At 47.9% G+C, this 12740-nt stretch overlaps 1 protein-coding gene across 2 annotated transcripts in view; it reads left to right on the plus strand.

Moving 5' to 3' along the window:
- LOC119222819 (fibroblast growth factor 14-like) overlaps positions 1-8913 on the plus strand; it is a 37722-nt gene extending 28809 nt beyond the window's left edge. For both annotated transcript variants that reach the window (XM_037479735.2, XM_037479746.2), the window contains exons 4-5: positions 3638-3836; positions 4137-8913. In XM_037479735.2, the coding sequence (XP_037335632.2) occupies positions 3638-3836; positions 4137-4285 (348 nt within the window). In that variant the 3' untranslated portion in view covers positions 4286-8913. The remainder of the gene's footprint in view (positions 1-3637; positions 3837-4136) is intronic.
- The last annotated feature ends 3827 nt before the right edge of the window (positions 8914-12740 follow it).

The following is a 12740-nucleotide window of genomic DNA, read 5'->3' on the forward strand; positions in this document are numbered from 1 at the left end:
CACAATGTGTGTGTGTATATATATATATATATAGTTTAAAAAACGAAAGGCCGCATTCACGATATCATTTTTTTCTTCTTTTCTTATTTCTAACAACTAAAATAAATAGTGACCACAAGTGTGTCTTTCAAAAAGCCCTTAAACCACATGATGAAACTAGAACCCCAGTCAAGCTCTTCTTCCCCTGCATAACATTACATAAACATACCTTTGTGAGACTTTCGTTGTGCTTTCTTGACGAAGCCTTCGCTTGTCAGGAAAACATGGCACTGTCAAACCTCTGGAGGAGGGGCGCTGGCTGGCTGGATGGATGGGTCAACAGGACCTCACTTCCAGTTGACTTTTTTTAACATGGCCGAAATTGCTCCTTTAGCTCAAGGGGTAGTTTTCTGGAGGGCAGGTGGTTGTTCCTCGGCTGAAGGATGGTGCGGATTACCAGAGGTGGCAGTACGCTCCCGCCGTCCCACCGCGCCATCGAATTCATCTCCGACGGCTCCATCCCTCCTTAATTACATACCCATTAGTGTGTTGACGTCCTTTATTATAGATATCCTTATCTCCGATGTCCGTTGCGAACACATGAATAAATCTGCTTGGAAAAGCCGGCGGGACGAGGCGGCCCTTTTGTCATGCGGGAACATCGCAGAAATAATCTAATCCGGCGTACTAAAACGTCAGCGATTCGCTCTAATGTCGCCGCTAGTGGTCTCCGTGTCTGACTTTGAACACAGCTGGTCATTACCTAAAGGGCAAAAGGTGTGTCTCACACCGAGGAGGCGCGACTTCGCTCCGGAGGTCGGCGAGGTCACGGGCCTCGGCTGTCAGCTTCTGAATGCCCGACGGGATCAAAGCTTTTAGTCAACTACAACGTGTCGGGATGGAGAACGAATGTGTTTCTGGTGGGAAGCTCGCGAGAGGCACGCGTCTGCGTACGTCTCTGCGGAGAAATGACATGGTGGGGGTTCGGGGGGGCGGGGGGGGGGGGGGGGGGGGGGGCGTAGCAATGGGAGAAACGCTAAGATAAGAGAAGAGCGAGAGGGGGAGAGGGACTGAAAGAACCCCCATGCTGTGTCTTGAATCACGAGGCGTCGTCCTCCTCACTCAGTGATTTATCCTCCCCTTCCTGTCCCAATTTCCTCCCCCGCCCTCCATTTTCTCTCATTCATTCTCGGTCCCTGTCTTCTTTCTGCGGGCGGCTCGTTGACGTGGCCATTTAGACGGGGCGACGGGGGGACCCGCCGAGGTGTGGCTTAAAACGACTCACCCGTGGGTGCAAGCGGGCGTAAGAGTGCCTCAGACGAGAGACGCCTCGGCATCAAACATCTTTTTATTCTAAAAGCAGCATTAAATGATGGATGACTCCGCTGGCCCTACATTAATAAGTGTCTGGCACTGCTCTCGGCACGCCAGCAAGGATCGTCCTCCTCAACAGATGAATAATGAATCACGGGTGCAGGTCAAGACTAACTATATATATTTCAGTTCATCAAAAATATTAAGCTCCTCGTTATTGCAAATTAAAACCATGGTTACCGAAGGCTAGCGTTTGATTTGTGTCCGTGTGCCACTGACATTGGCGGCGAGCAGAGCTTTCATTCATTGTGCCCTCGTATTGTTTTGTTGCCAGCCAATCATTTAGCCCCCCCCCCACGTTCCCTCTCCACCTGCCTCCCCTCTCCCCTGCACCTTCCTCCATTCATCCCCTGGAGCCACAAGTGTGTGTGTGTGTGTGTGTGTGTCCCGGCGTCTGATCCCCTCTCAGGGTGCCTGTTGGAGCCCCCCGGCCCTCCCCTTTTTAATACGCGTCTCTCTCTGTTAGCGCGCGTTGACGTGGCGGAGCTCGACATGTCGCACGTCATATGTTGAGTCTGCAATGCAAGGGTCTGTGTGTATTTCTCCCCATCGTTCTTGCACCCCCCCCCCGCCCCCCCCCAATACACACACACACACACACAACCGAACTGACCCCTCCCTCTCAGCGCTGGTTGGTTGCCACGGCTACAGTGTCGCCTCTCTTCCTCATGTTGCTATGAGACTCGGACCGACCGACCTGAGCTGAATGACAATGTGTCGGTGGCTCTGGCGAGAGGCCCGCGTCGGCTAATCAGAGACGTCTAGACCGACGCTTCCCACTCCGGGGGCCCGGGGGCCTCCGGGGCGGTTGTTTGGGTTTGGCAGGAGCCTCTTCAGCCATATGAGGCGTAATTTACTCACGCTATTTATATCCTCAGCGATGGTCTTGATGAAATGTGATTCACTGAATGATTTTATGATAAATGATGAATTGTTTTCTTTTTTAAAAGATTCTTGGTGATAATGAATTGAAAATGCTGCGACAGTTAAAGCCATCTTTCATGTTAAAATGGGTGAATCATTTTGCATCGTGTGAAAGGACAACGCACCTGAATGCCGAGTACCAAATGTCAGACGCAGACGCAGTTAAACACTAGCTGGTGAAGAAGAATTGAGAAAAAACTGATCAGACGAAAAGGTTTATTTCTGACCTTTAGTCACCGTGACAGAAAATGTAAATCAAAGTCATCTTGATGTGCAAATGGGAAATTTGCTTTTTGTTTTCAACTTGTTCCGCTGGCTTTGAATCATTGTTCATTTGAATTATGTTTGTTGATCAATTACATATATTACATATTGAGAATACATTACTACATAGGCTCACAGAAGATATTTGAGTGTGACTAAATAAGGGAAATAGTGTCCAAATAGTTGCTTAATTAATTATCAACTAATTAATTTATTAGTTGATAAATATTTTCAGCATTATTATCATGTATTTTTAATATAAAAAAATACAAAATAAGAGAAGTCGACACTTTCCCCTATTTATTACACAAAATAATTTGTTTATTAATCCAAACAAGCCACAGATTAGTTGATAATCATTAGCTGCACAGGCTGATCTCCTGCTGTGTCCACACTGTATGAGCAAACATCTGTTTTTGTCCTTCAACCTCTGCTTATCTTGTTGCTTGAGCAGTTGCTGCAGTCTTTTAGATTTTTAAAGCCCCCCTTTGCCCGATTCTGACCTCTCCAGAATAGATGTGTTTCATCTCAGGCTGCCATTGATTCTCGCTGTGACGAGGGGGGGGGGACTGGATTTGTCTCCCCCCGGTAAGAATAACACCTTCATTCTGTACCGAAATATGCTCCGCCGACAATGGAGCAGAGTTCTGACACATGACATCAGAGCTGGTGTGGGAGCAGAGGGGGCGCACATTTTTCTTTTTCTTTTTGTGTCACCAGAATCAATTCTCTTTTTTTTAAATGCTTTTAAGTTTGTTGTTCATGCGCACACAGCGAGAGAGAGAGAGAGAGAGAGAGAGAGAGAGAGAGAGAGTCAGGGGAGAACGGCGTGTCATTCAGTCATTGTTGGGCTGCTCCTCCCTGTCTGTGGCCGGTCAATATGGTTTTGTTGTTTTTCTGCCAGATGTATGGGCAGCCCAATATGATGATGTTTATTCTACATTCACTGGAATGGTTCAATAAAAACAACGTTTTCTTCTGCTGACCACGTCGTTAAAACTGTCTCGTGGAACTTCATCATTTTCCTTTTCATAATAATTGCCGTCTTTTCCCAACATAATGTGAATTGTGACTCCCTCTGTTTCTGTCTCCTCAGGAACTGTTTACAGCGGAGTGTAAGTTCAAGGAGTCTGTGTTTGAGAACTACTACGTGATCTACAGCTCGATGCTCTACAGGCAGAAGGAGTCGGGGCGGGCCTGGTTTCTGGGCCTCAATAAAGAGGGACAAGCCATGAAGGGCAACAGGGTCAAAAAGACCAAACCAGCTGCACACTTCTTGCCTAAACCCATAGAAGGTAACAACACACACACACACACACACAGACCAACTTAGGTTTTTGAACAGTTTTCTTTTGTGTCTGTTAAGTGAAAATTTAGTCCTCAGGTTCTTTATTTCTCTCCTCCATTCATTTCCCTGCTCCTCCCCATCTTCTCCTCCTGCACAATTTATTTTACATCTTTTCTTTCTCTCTCCCCAATTCCTTATGCCCCTCCTCTTTCCGTCTTTTCTCACCACCGCTGCATCTCCTTCACCTCTCCTCCCCCCTGTCCTCCTCCTCCTCCTCTGCCTCTTTCCTCCCGCCACCATCCTCCAGTTGCGATGTACCGAGAGCCTTCGTTGCACGACGTAGGGGAGGCGGTGCCTAAACTCGCCGGGGGCCCGCCTTCCAAAAGCACAACCAGCGAACCTGTGGTCATGAATGGCGGCAAACCGGTCAACAAACCCGACAAGGAGGCGACATAACCTTGCCCACCCCCCGCCCTCCTCCCTATGCCCTATTTACCCTTCCCTAGCCAACCAGAGGCCGGGAAAAGCCAGAGCCCCGCCCTACTGCTGCGCGGTCAAAAGGACTAAACTGCAACAAAAGGTAACCAAACAAACAGCAGCTCAACTTCTGACTGGTCAGCAGTGGGGCCCCAGGTCCCGCCCCACCTGGCTCCCTATTGGACGGATCTGGTGTGGTGGGGGTGAGCCGGGAAGGACAGGGCAGCCGCGGTCGGCGGCGGCGGAGGGTGTGGGGGGGGAGCGGAGGACGAAGACGCCAAAGTCGGGGCGAAGCCCGCCAGACACTTTGGAAGTGGGACAGTGGCCCCCAAGGAACAAAAGGACTCTTTACAGATACAAACAAACAAAAAAGATGGGGAGAAAATAGAAAAACGTCGTCTTCACCTGTGTTTTTCTGTGACAATACTGTAAGAATTGGGGCCCCCTCTTTCCTCTCCTGATAGTACCGTTTTCTGTTGCAAGGTATGCTTGCTCGCTGGTGGCTACACACACACACACACACACACACACACACAGCTCCCACCTAAAATCGACCAGTTGGATTCGATCTCTGAGTAAATAATGAATAGATTAAAAAACAAACATCAGGCAAAGAGAATTGCTTTAAATACCAAACACCGATGATTCAGCGGCTGCTTACTCATCGATCAATTAAGCACAGGACATTCTGTGCTCAGCTAACAACAAAATATACTTGGAATTGGCCCGGTGCGTTACATGCATTGCAAACACGTGGTATTGCCTGTCCCCTAATTTGCATCACGTACTATGTAGCTGTTTGTCTATTTGACATCACCTGGCTTGATGAAGCACGCTTGTCCCTTCGTTTTGCCTTGTCACCCCGCACACGCACTAGTGACCGCCGTTACTTACTCCGTCGCTACTGTTTCCACACGCCACTGACACGAGTGTAGCTCGAGCGAGAGAGAGCGAGGCGCATCGCATGACGCAGCCGAAGCTGAAGTCTGTAGCGACTCGGAGTGCAAAGGAGCAGCACGGTAGCAGGCAGTGTTTACACCGAGTAGCAGAAGTAGAGCTTTTTCTTTCTGTTGCTTTCCCAAGTGCTTGAAGTTAAAGGTAGTGAACAGGGTAAGTGACGTTGAAGCCACCATGTCTAGGATTACCACGACGGCCAACTTCAAAAGCCTTTCAATCTGCAAAGTCACTTCTAACTGTAGATGTCAAACGGATGAGGGGGAGTATTTAACGTTCATGTCAACAAGAAATGTAGTGTAAAGTAGCGTAAAGTGAAGTACAAGTACCTCATAATTGTAGCACAGTTCGTGAGTCAGTACACAACGTGTTCCTACTTTCCCCCAGTGGGCGCACATCCAATCTGATCACGTGCGGATTTATTGCAGAGTAAAAAACTGAGAGTACGTGATTAAATCTGCCTTTACAGTGGCCTAAAAAAAGGCAGGCGGCGGTCACTAAAAAAGTATTTGAAATGTGGTAAAAACCAGCAGCACACGGCGACTGCGCTGTCTCGACATGAAATGAAAAACCAAATATATTCCCACGCTTTGCCCTCTCACTGTGACAGTCAACACGGCACCAATCTGTTCTGGACCCGAATCCTGTTCAACACCGGGGCCTTCTGTTTATTTAGTCTTATTAGACGGCGAGGACAGAAAGTGTCACCTGTAGTCCGTCCCGTTGCCGAGGAGACGACTGTGTTCCCTCACACACTGAGCACAGGCCGCGCCTGCACTCTCGCTTCGAATCCCAATTTTCGGGGGGGAGGCCATTTAACTCACACCCAATGGAACGCCGTCCCGTGAGTGACCTCCGCCGACGTTTCCCACGGCACGGCCGCCACGAGGCCGCCACGACTGATCCGCACGCCGCCGCGGAAGAGACTGTGAAAGTACGAGACAGCTCGCAGTGTTTCTAATTGGCGCGTCCCCCTCCCTTGAGCTCGTTAGCACCTCGTCATGCTTTAACGCGGTTCAGCGGGCTCGTCTTCAATTTCCGATTACGAAAAGGAAAATGCAATTTATGAAAGCCAGAATGTAAATGAATATATGTGAGTTTAGCAAGTTTCTGTGTGATCTTGATGCTAAAAAAAAAGAAGAAAAAAACCCTGCAAGTGTACGTGAAATGTATTGCTGCTGTCATCAGAAAGTGTTTTTCTTTTGTTTTGGGGCTGGATACCACTGTAGATTGTCGCTGTGCCCCCCCAAGCCAAGCTCCAGATGCAGGATCCGGGGCCTTCCCGGGTCCCAGCAGGGGGTCGAGCCCACATCGAGCTCGCTCGGAGGCTCCACTTCAGCTCCGTCCTGTCTAATTTTACTTGAAGACCATAGTGGGGTGATGGTGATGAGGTGTTGTGCTTGTCTCACGTCAAAGAAATGTGGATGTAACATAATTATCGTCGTGTCAACACTCGGGGTTACTAGCAAAATGTCAACGAAAAAAATAGAAAAACGAAACCCCGGTAATCAGGTCTGTAAAGCGTCTCTTCTTTCGTTTTATAATGTACCCCGTGTTGTCTCGGCTGTCACTTTGATTACACGTAGCGTGCGATGTCGTCTCGTGCTCGTCTGAGCCAACGCGAGGAGGCGCGCGGCTCTCCACTCAATGACCGCCGAGCGGCTCATTTGTCTCCAGCGCCCGAACAGAGGGAACGGCGCTCCCTCTGTTCGCCGCGGCCCGGCTCGTTAGGCTCCAAGTGGGGTTGGCATCCTGCGAAAAAGCAGCCATTGAGGATCTGTGGCACACGCTCAAGAAATAATGATGGCTGAGGCCAGATACAAAAAAATAAATACATTAAAAAAAAGAAAGACTGATTTCCTGGCTGCCGACCAAAAGTCTCTCTGCCGCAGTAGTGTCCCCGAGCTTAAAATCACAGCTCCCGGATCAAACAAGCAAGGCGCAATTACTGTCCGCGTGTCCCGGGAGACATTTCTCTCCGCTGGTGGTTGGCCAGGCACCGAAAACTACAATTACGATTATCTAACGGCGGGCTGCGCGCTGCAAGAGGGCAGCTGATTTAATTAGGAAGGGAGCAGCGGCGACAAACCCCGGGTCACTTTCCATTTCCACGTGCAGGCGCCACTCGTGTCCCCCGGGGCAGGGACACGTGGAGCCGTCTTACTCTGTAGCCCGGGCTCCCAAGTGGTCGCGCCGGGCGCAAAAAGGCCGCAGTGCCGGTGCACTTTAAAGTGTGTAATGGGTTAGCCAGCGCTGTTATTTCGCTGCTCTCGCTCAGGTTTTCTTTGCCATTTTTTTTCTTCTACTTCTTCTTCTTCTTCTTCTGTTAAAATTCCACTTTATTCCTCCGACAAAAGACTGCCTTATTACATCTGAGTCTAAAGCGATGCGGTAAACGCACTCCCTCCCCAGGTTATTTCTTTTCCGAACACTCTCATCCCACGCACACACACACACACACACACACGCATGCACACACACTCTATCCTTTTTTTCAACGTTTCAATTATCCTTTGATCCCCAATGTTCTGTTCACTATAACTGCGCTAGCTTTCACTCTCATTTTGTAATCATGCAGCCAGAGACCTCGTTCCCACCTCCTCTTTTCTCCTCTGCCTCTCTCTCTGTTAGGACTGTTTCCCACCTGTTGCATGTTTCTTTTCTTTCAAAAGAGAAAAGATGACTGGGGCTACTGCATGTGGTAATTTAGGAAATATGTTATCATAAACAAGACAAACATTTACAGCGTAGCACCAGGGGATCTTTGCGCATGGCTCATTCCTGCCACCGGTTTGCACTGGTTGATCTTTGGGTCGTTGATACATTAGAATGGCAAACGTTGGCGTCCCTGTCGCATAACTTGTGCAACATATGGCGTTTGAAGCATAATCCATCATTGCCATAATGAAGCAAAGGAAGAATTAATCAAAATGACTTCATATCACTAACACAGTTACACTAATGCATGTCTTGCGTGGGAGATTTTCAGCAGAGCATCAATATTTAATTCTGTCTGAGAGCAGGAAAATTATAACACAAAAAAACAGGAGGAAGTAATTGTTTGATATTCTTATGCTGCTTCTTTAGACAATGATGGATTGAGCTCGGGAAAGTTATTCTCGGTACTCATAGAGGGTGATGAGCAGCCTAGAGGACCATGATACACGTCTTTGAACCTACAAGCCCACAAGAGGGTCGACCTACCCGACACCTGCTATATATGCTATATAGACGTACGTAAAAACATGGAAATGACCGACAGATCATTTGCATCGAAGGCAAAGAAATGTGTTCCTTTAACTGATTTCAGGATGAGTGACTAAATGAGTTGTATCCTTGATACGTAGTCACAGGGGTAATGGAGGCGTGTGCACAAGCTCAACCCGCTCAGCGAGACCGGGATTAAGCATCCGATGAAGTCTGGAGATTTACAGCAACCTGCCGTGTCTTTCTGATGTGAACCGTGCCGGCGATGGGCCAAAAGCAAAGTGTCACTGGTGCCGACCTCAAAGGAGATTACTCTGTGCGTCAGTAAGTGTACAGTTACTTTACATACATATTATGCAAACAGTTTGTCTGCACTGTACAGTTTGTGTCCAATTCATTGTATAAACACAGAAAACCATATTGAATAAAGGATTTATAGAAAGGAAGTGTGACTGGACTGATTGACTTACATTTACATCACAGCATTTGAGTCTCATGCTCATATTTGTGTATTAACTGTTCATTTAGGACCAGCTTATAGGTTTACAATTCATCCTTTTGGTTCGTGCCGCATGATCAGCAGCAGAGGAGGTTCAGTAAGTGGCTCAATTTCCCAGAATGAAACCCTGCAGTTCTATTGTTTGTAAGAGAATAGCTTTTTTTTTTTTTATACACTGAGGACTGAGAACTTTTGAATTGTTATGAAACCGCTTCACCCCGCAATCGGACTTCCGGCTGAAGTGGAGGAGAGGCGGGGGGGGGGTGGGTGTGAGTGCAAACAGCCCTTGCTGCTTTTTTAAATGCGAAAACAATCAACACAAAATACAGTTCCTCATGTAGCTTTAAGCAAAGGTGGTACACTTTTTTGGGGGGCTCTCTTCTGTTTTTTTCCCCACTGGAATAGACCTCAGTAAACTTAAGCCTCTGTACCGAGCTCATAATCCGGCCTCGGGAGTCGACAACACAGTTTGACGGAAGCTCCGCTATCGGGCAGCCTGGCATGGAGACGGAGAGGGAGGTGTGGAGACAGCTCGGCAGACACACTCAGACGTGTTGACGGGCGGGAAGAAACACACACGCACACATATACACACCCCCGCCTGGCCTCCTTGAAATGAGGAGTGAGATGAACCAACAGCTGCTGTAATTATGTGGACGGCTCTTCACAATCTGCATGTGTAAATGTAACATAAATGAGGTGTACTTTGAAGGGCAACGTGGTGTTTAATTAGCAAGATGGGGTTCAGAAAGAACTGCAACTTGAATTATATCTGATCAAATAGTTGTTTTTTTATCACTTGTTACTGTAAAGCATTGAGATTTAGATGTGGACTTTGTTCCCATTTGATTTACTGCTTCGCGCCCAATTGTTTTCCCTCGATAAGTCTCCCCCCGTCGCCCTTTGTCATTTTAAGTATTTTGTTTTTACAATCTACTCCGCTGTCGCGTCTTTTGTTGCCTGCGGGGTGAATTCACTTGTTTTCCGATGTGAGGGCTGTTTAGAACGGCCTCAGCTGCTCATCTGGAGTCGCCGCGTGTGTGCGATACAATATGTATGCTGTACCACTTTGCCATCCACATCTGTGGAAACATCTATCATACAAAAACAAGCATCCTCTCCAGTGTAATAGATCACCGTAGAAGTCAATGACACAATCTAGATCTCTGTCCTTCTGTCTACTTAAAAACAAGAAGGTGGAATATAGCACTTATTCCACGGGGATTCCACGCTTCCCGTCTTCCTCTTCACAAAAGTGACCAAAAGAAGACCATAGGTGCTCCGAGTTTCCTTTTTTACGGCCGTGTTTGACACCAGCGAGCGTGCCATGACTCATTAAATCGGAGCAGGTCGGCCACCAGCTAGACTAAAGCATCTCTAAATGCAGAAAGCAAAATGGCAGAACAGAAATCTGTCATTGAAAAGCAGCCGCGTGAAGCCGGAAAGCAAAATTAGATTTTGTTATCACAGTTATGAACGTGTTATGATTTCCCGTCCTATTGATTTATTTCATTAAAAACAGCATTGCGTTGGGATTTTTGGTCTTATCTGCAATACACACACACACACACACACTCTGATAGTGTGGCCGAGCCGAAGTGTTGAGGTGGCGTTGAGAGCTCACTTGAGAGCCTGTGTCCCTCGGCCTCATTATCATCAAAGACAACATGCATGCTCCTACTCTCATGCACACCCACGTGCACACAAAGGCTTGCGTCATAGATGGTTTTCCTGTGAGTAGTGATCTCGGCCCACTCCGCGCCGCCGAGTCCCTCCGCACCGCTGCCCTGTGAAAACCTTTTCTCTCCAACCAACTGTGGAACAAATGAGAAAAAAAAACACGTGAGTGACCCGCGTGTTGTTATCGGCCATCCGGTGCGCTGAGGCGTCATGTGACCGGTGATCCCACCCCCCTTCTTCCCTTAGAGGAGCGAGGGACCCTCTAACTGAAGCTGTGGTGGTAAAACAACGTGAGGTTTTCACAGAACGGCGGCCTTACGTAAGGAGGTTTCATTTTATCCCCATGGCAACCAGTCGGCTGTCAATCACAAGGGGTTAAGATCAACTCTCCCCCCTCCCAACTCTTTTGTAATAACTGCTTCTGTGTCTCATTAGCATTGTTTCACTTACGAAAATAAGCCATACTCGAGCCAGATATAGATCATAGCGTCCAAAAAGTACTGATGAAGGTCAGAGGTCGGTCAGAGATGTCACACTCTTCTCCTTCTTCATCTCTTCCCTTCCTTGCTGCTTTTTACACCCTCTCTCCTCATACCTCCTTCCATTATTCTTGCTCTAGTCCTCCTCATTACCCTGCCCACCCACCCACCCACCTACTCCTTCACTCCTCTTTGTCACAACAACAGCTAAGGGAATAAAAGGTTTAAGGAGAAGGAAAGAAGGGAATCATTAATCTCCCAACTGATAAGTGACAATTGATGGACACACTCAGAGAGAGAGAGAGAGAGAGGGGGGGGGAGAGAGGGAGAGAGGGATAGAGAAAGAGAGAGAGAGAGCCAAGCAACCACACGCCGTCTGAATACTGATTAACCAATCAGAGCCCCCATTTCTGCCTGGCACCAGAGCTACTCGTTGGCTGCCACGGCAACCAAGAAAGCATCTCAGCTGAGGGGAGGGGTTGGAAATGCTTTGGTGTGTGTGTGTGTGTGTGTGTGTGTGTGTGTGTGTGTGTGTGTGTGTGTGTGTCCACGCACGCACTAAAAATCAATTTCTTCTATTTTGAGGAAAATTGCGAAATTCTGTTTTGATATTGTATTGGTTCCTTTACATCATGGTTGCCATGGAAATGGTTTGATTTTGTTTGGCAGTACTTGAAATCCTTTTGGACCTTGTTTCCCGTTCCGGCCCGTTTTGATTCCGGACGAGAGCTTTGACAGCCGCGTGTCTGGCACTCTTTCCCACTTGATTATCTTGGCGGCACTGAAGGGGAGAAAAGAGGACAAAATCAAAGACGGCGAGAGCCTTTGTCTCGCCACAATATTGTTATCAACTGTCATGCAAATGAGGAGCGGTGGACTAAGACGTTGAACGAACAGAGACAGATATTCTTGCTTTGTCTCTTGTGGCAACATGAACACGCATCCACACTTTGTGCCTAGCGAGACAATAATTGACTGTGTATTTCTGCAGGGGACGTGATTATAGAGAATGTTAGAGTGCACCAAAATGCTGCGTGTCACCACACGATAGGGTTTATGTACACATCCGATCCCAGAGATCTAAGTTCCCCCGCGCAGCCCGGCCATGTTGTTGCTATCACACACACACACACAAAGCCATGAGTCACAGGGCGATTCTCACAGTATTCACGTCCACTTCAAACCGCTGCGTCACTTATTGTCTCCGCGGAGCGGCGGCGTGTGTCGGGTCGACGGGGCAGAGCGCGGTCCGGCCCCCACTGGGAGGACATTTTGAGTGCTATAACATCTTATCCCAGGCTTTACTACCCCTGATTCAACATTTAACAAGTGTTAGTGGGTCAGTGGTAAAACCTGAGTATTCAGAGACTGTTCTCATGTCTCAAACAAACCATGTCATGGAAGTTCTTTAGGACTTCATAGAAAGGACAACCTGGCTCTTTGCACAGGTGCTGTACAGCAGGGAAAATTAAGAAATGTCCGTTCAAACCACCAAACTGTGAGCGTGCAGCGCCTTGGAGTTTGGATATGTGTAAGTGATCTGTTATTTGGATTATTGCAGGACTTTGAAGGGCACCTCGGCAGGTTTAATATTGGAGTTTGGTATCAGGATTAT

The sequence above is a fragment of the Pungitius pungitius genome, chromosome 3 (genome assembly GCF_949316345.1).
Source record: "Pungitius pungitius chromosome 3, fPunPun2.1, whole genome shotgun sequence".
Taxonomy (NCBI): Eukaryota; Metazoa; Chordata; class Actinopteri; order Perciformes; family Gasterosteidae; genus Pungitius; species Pungitius pungitius.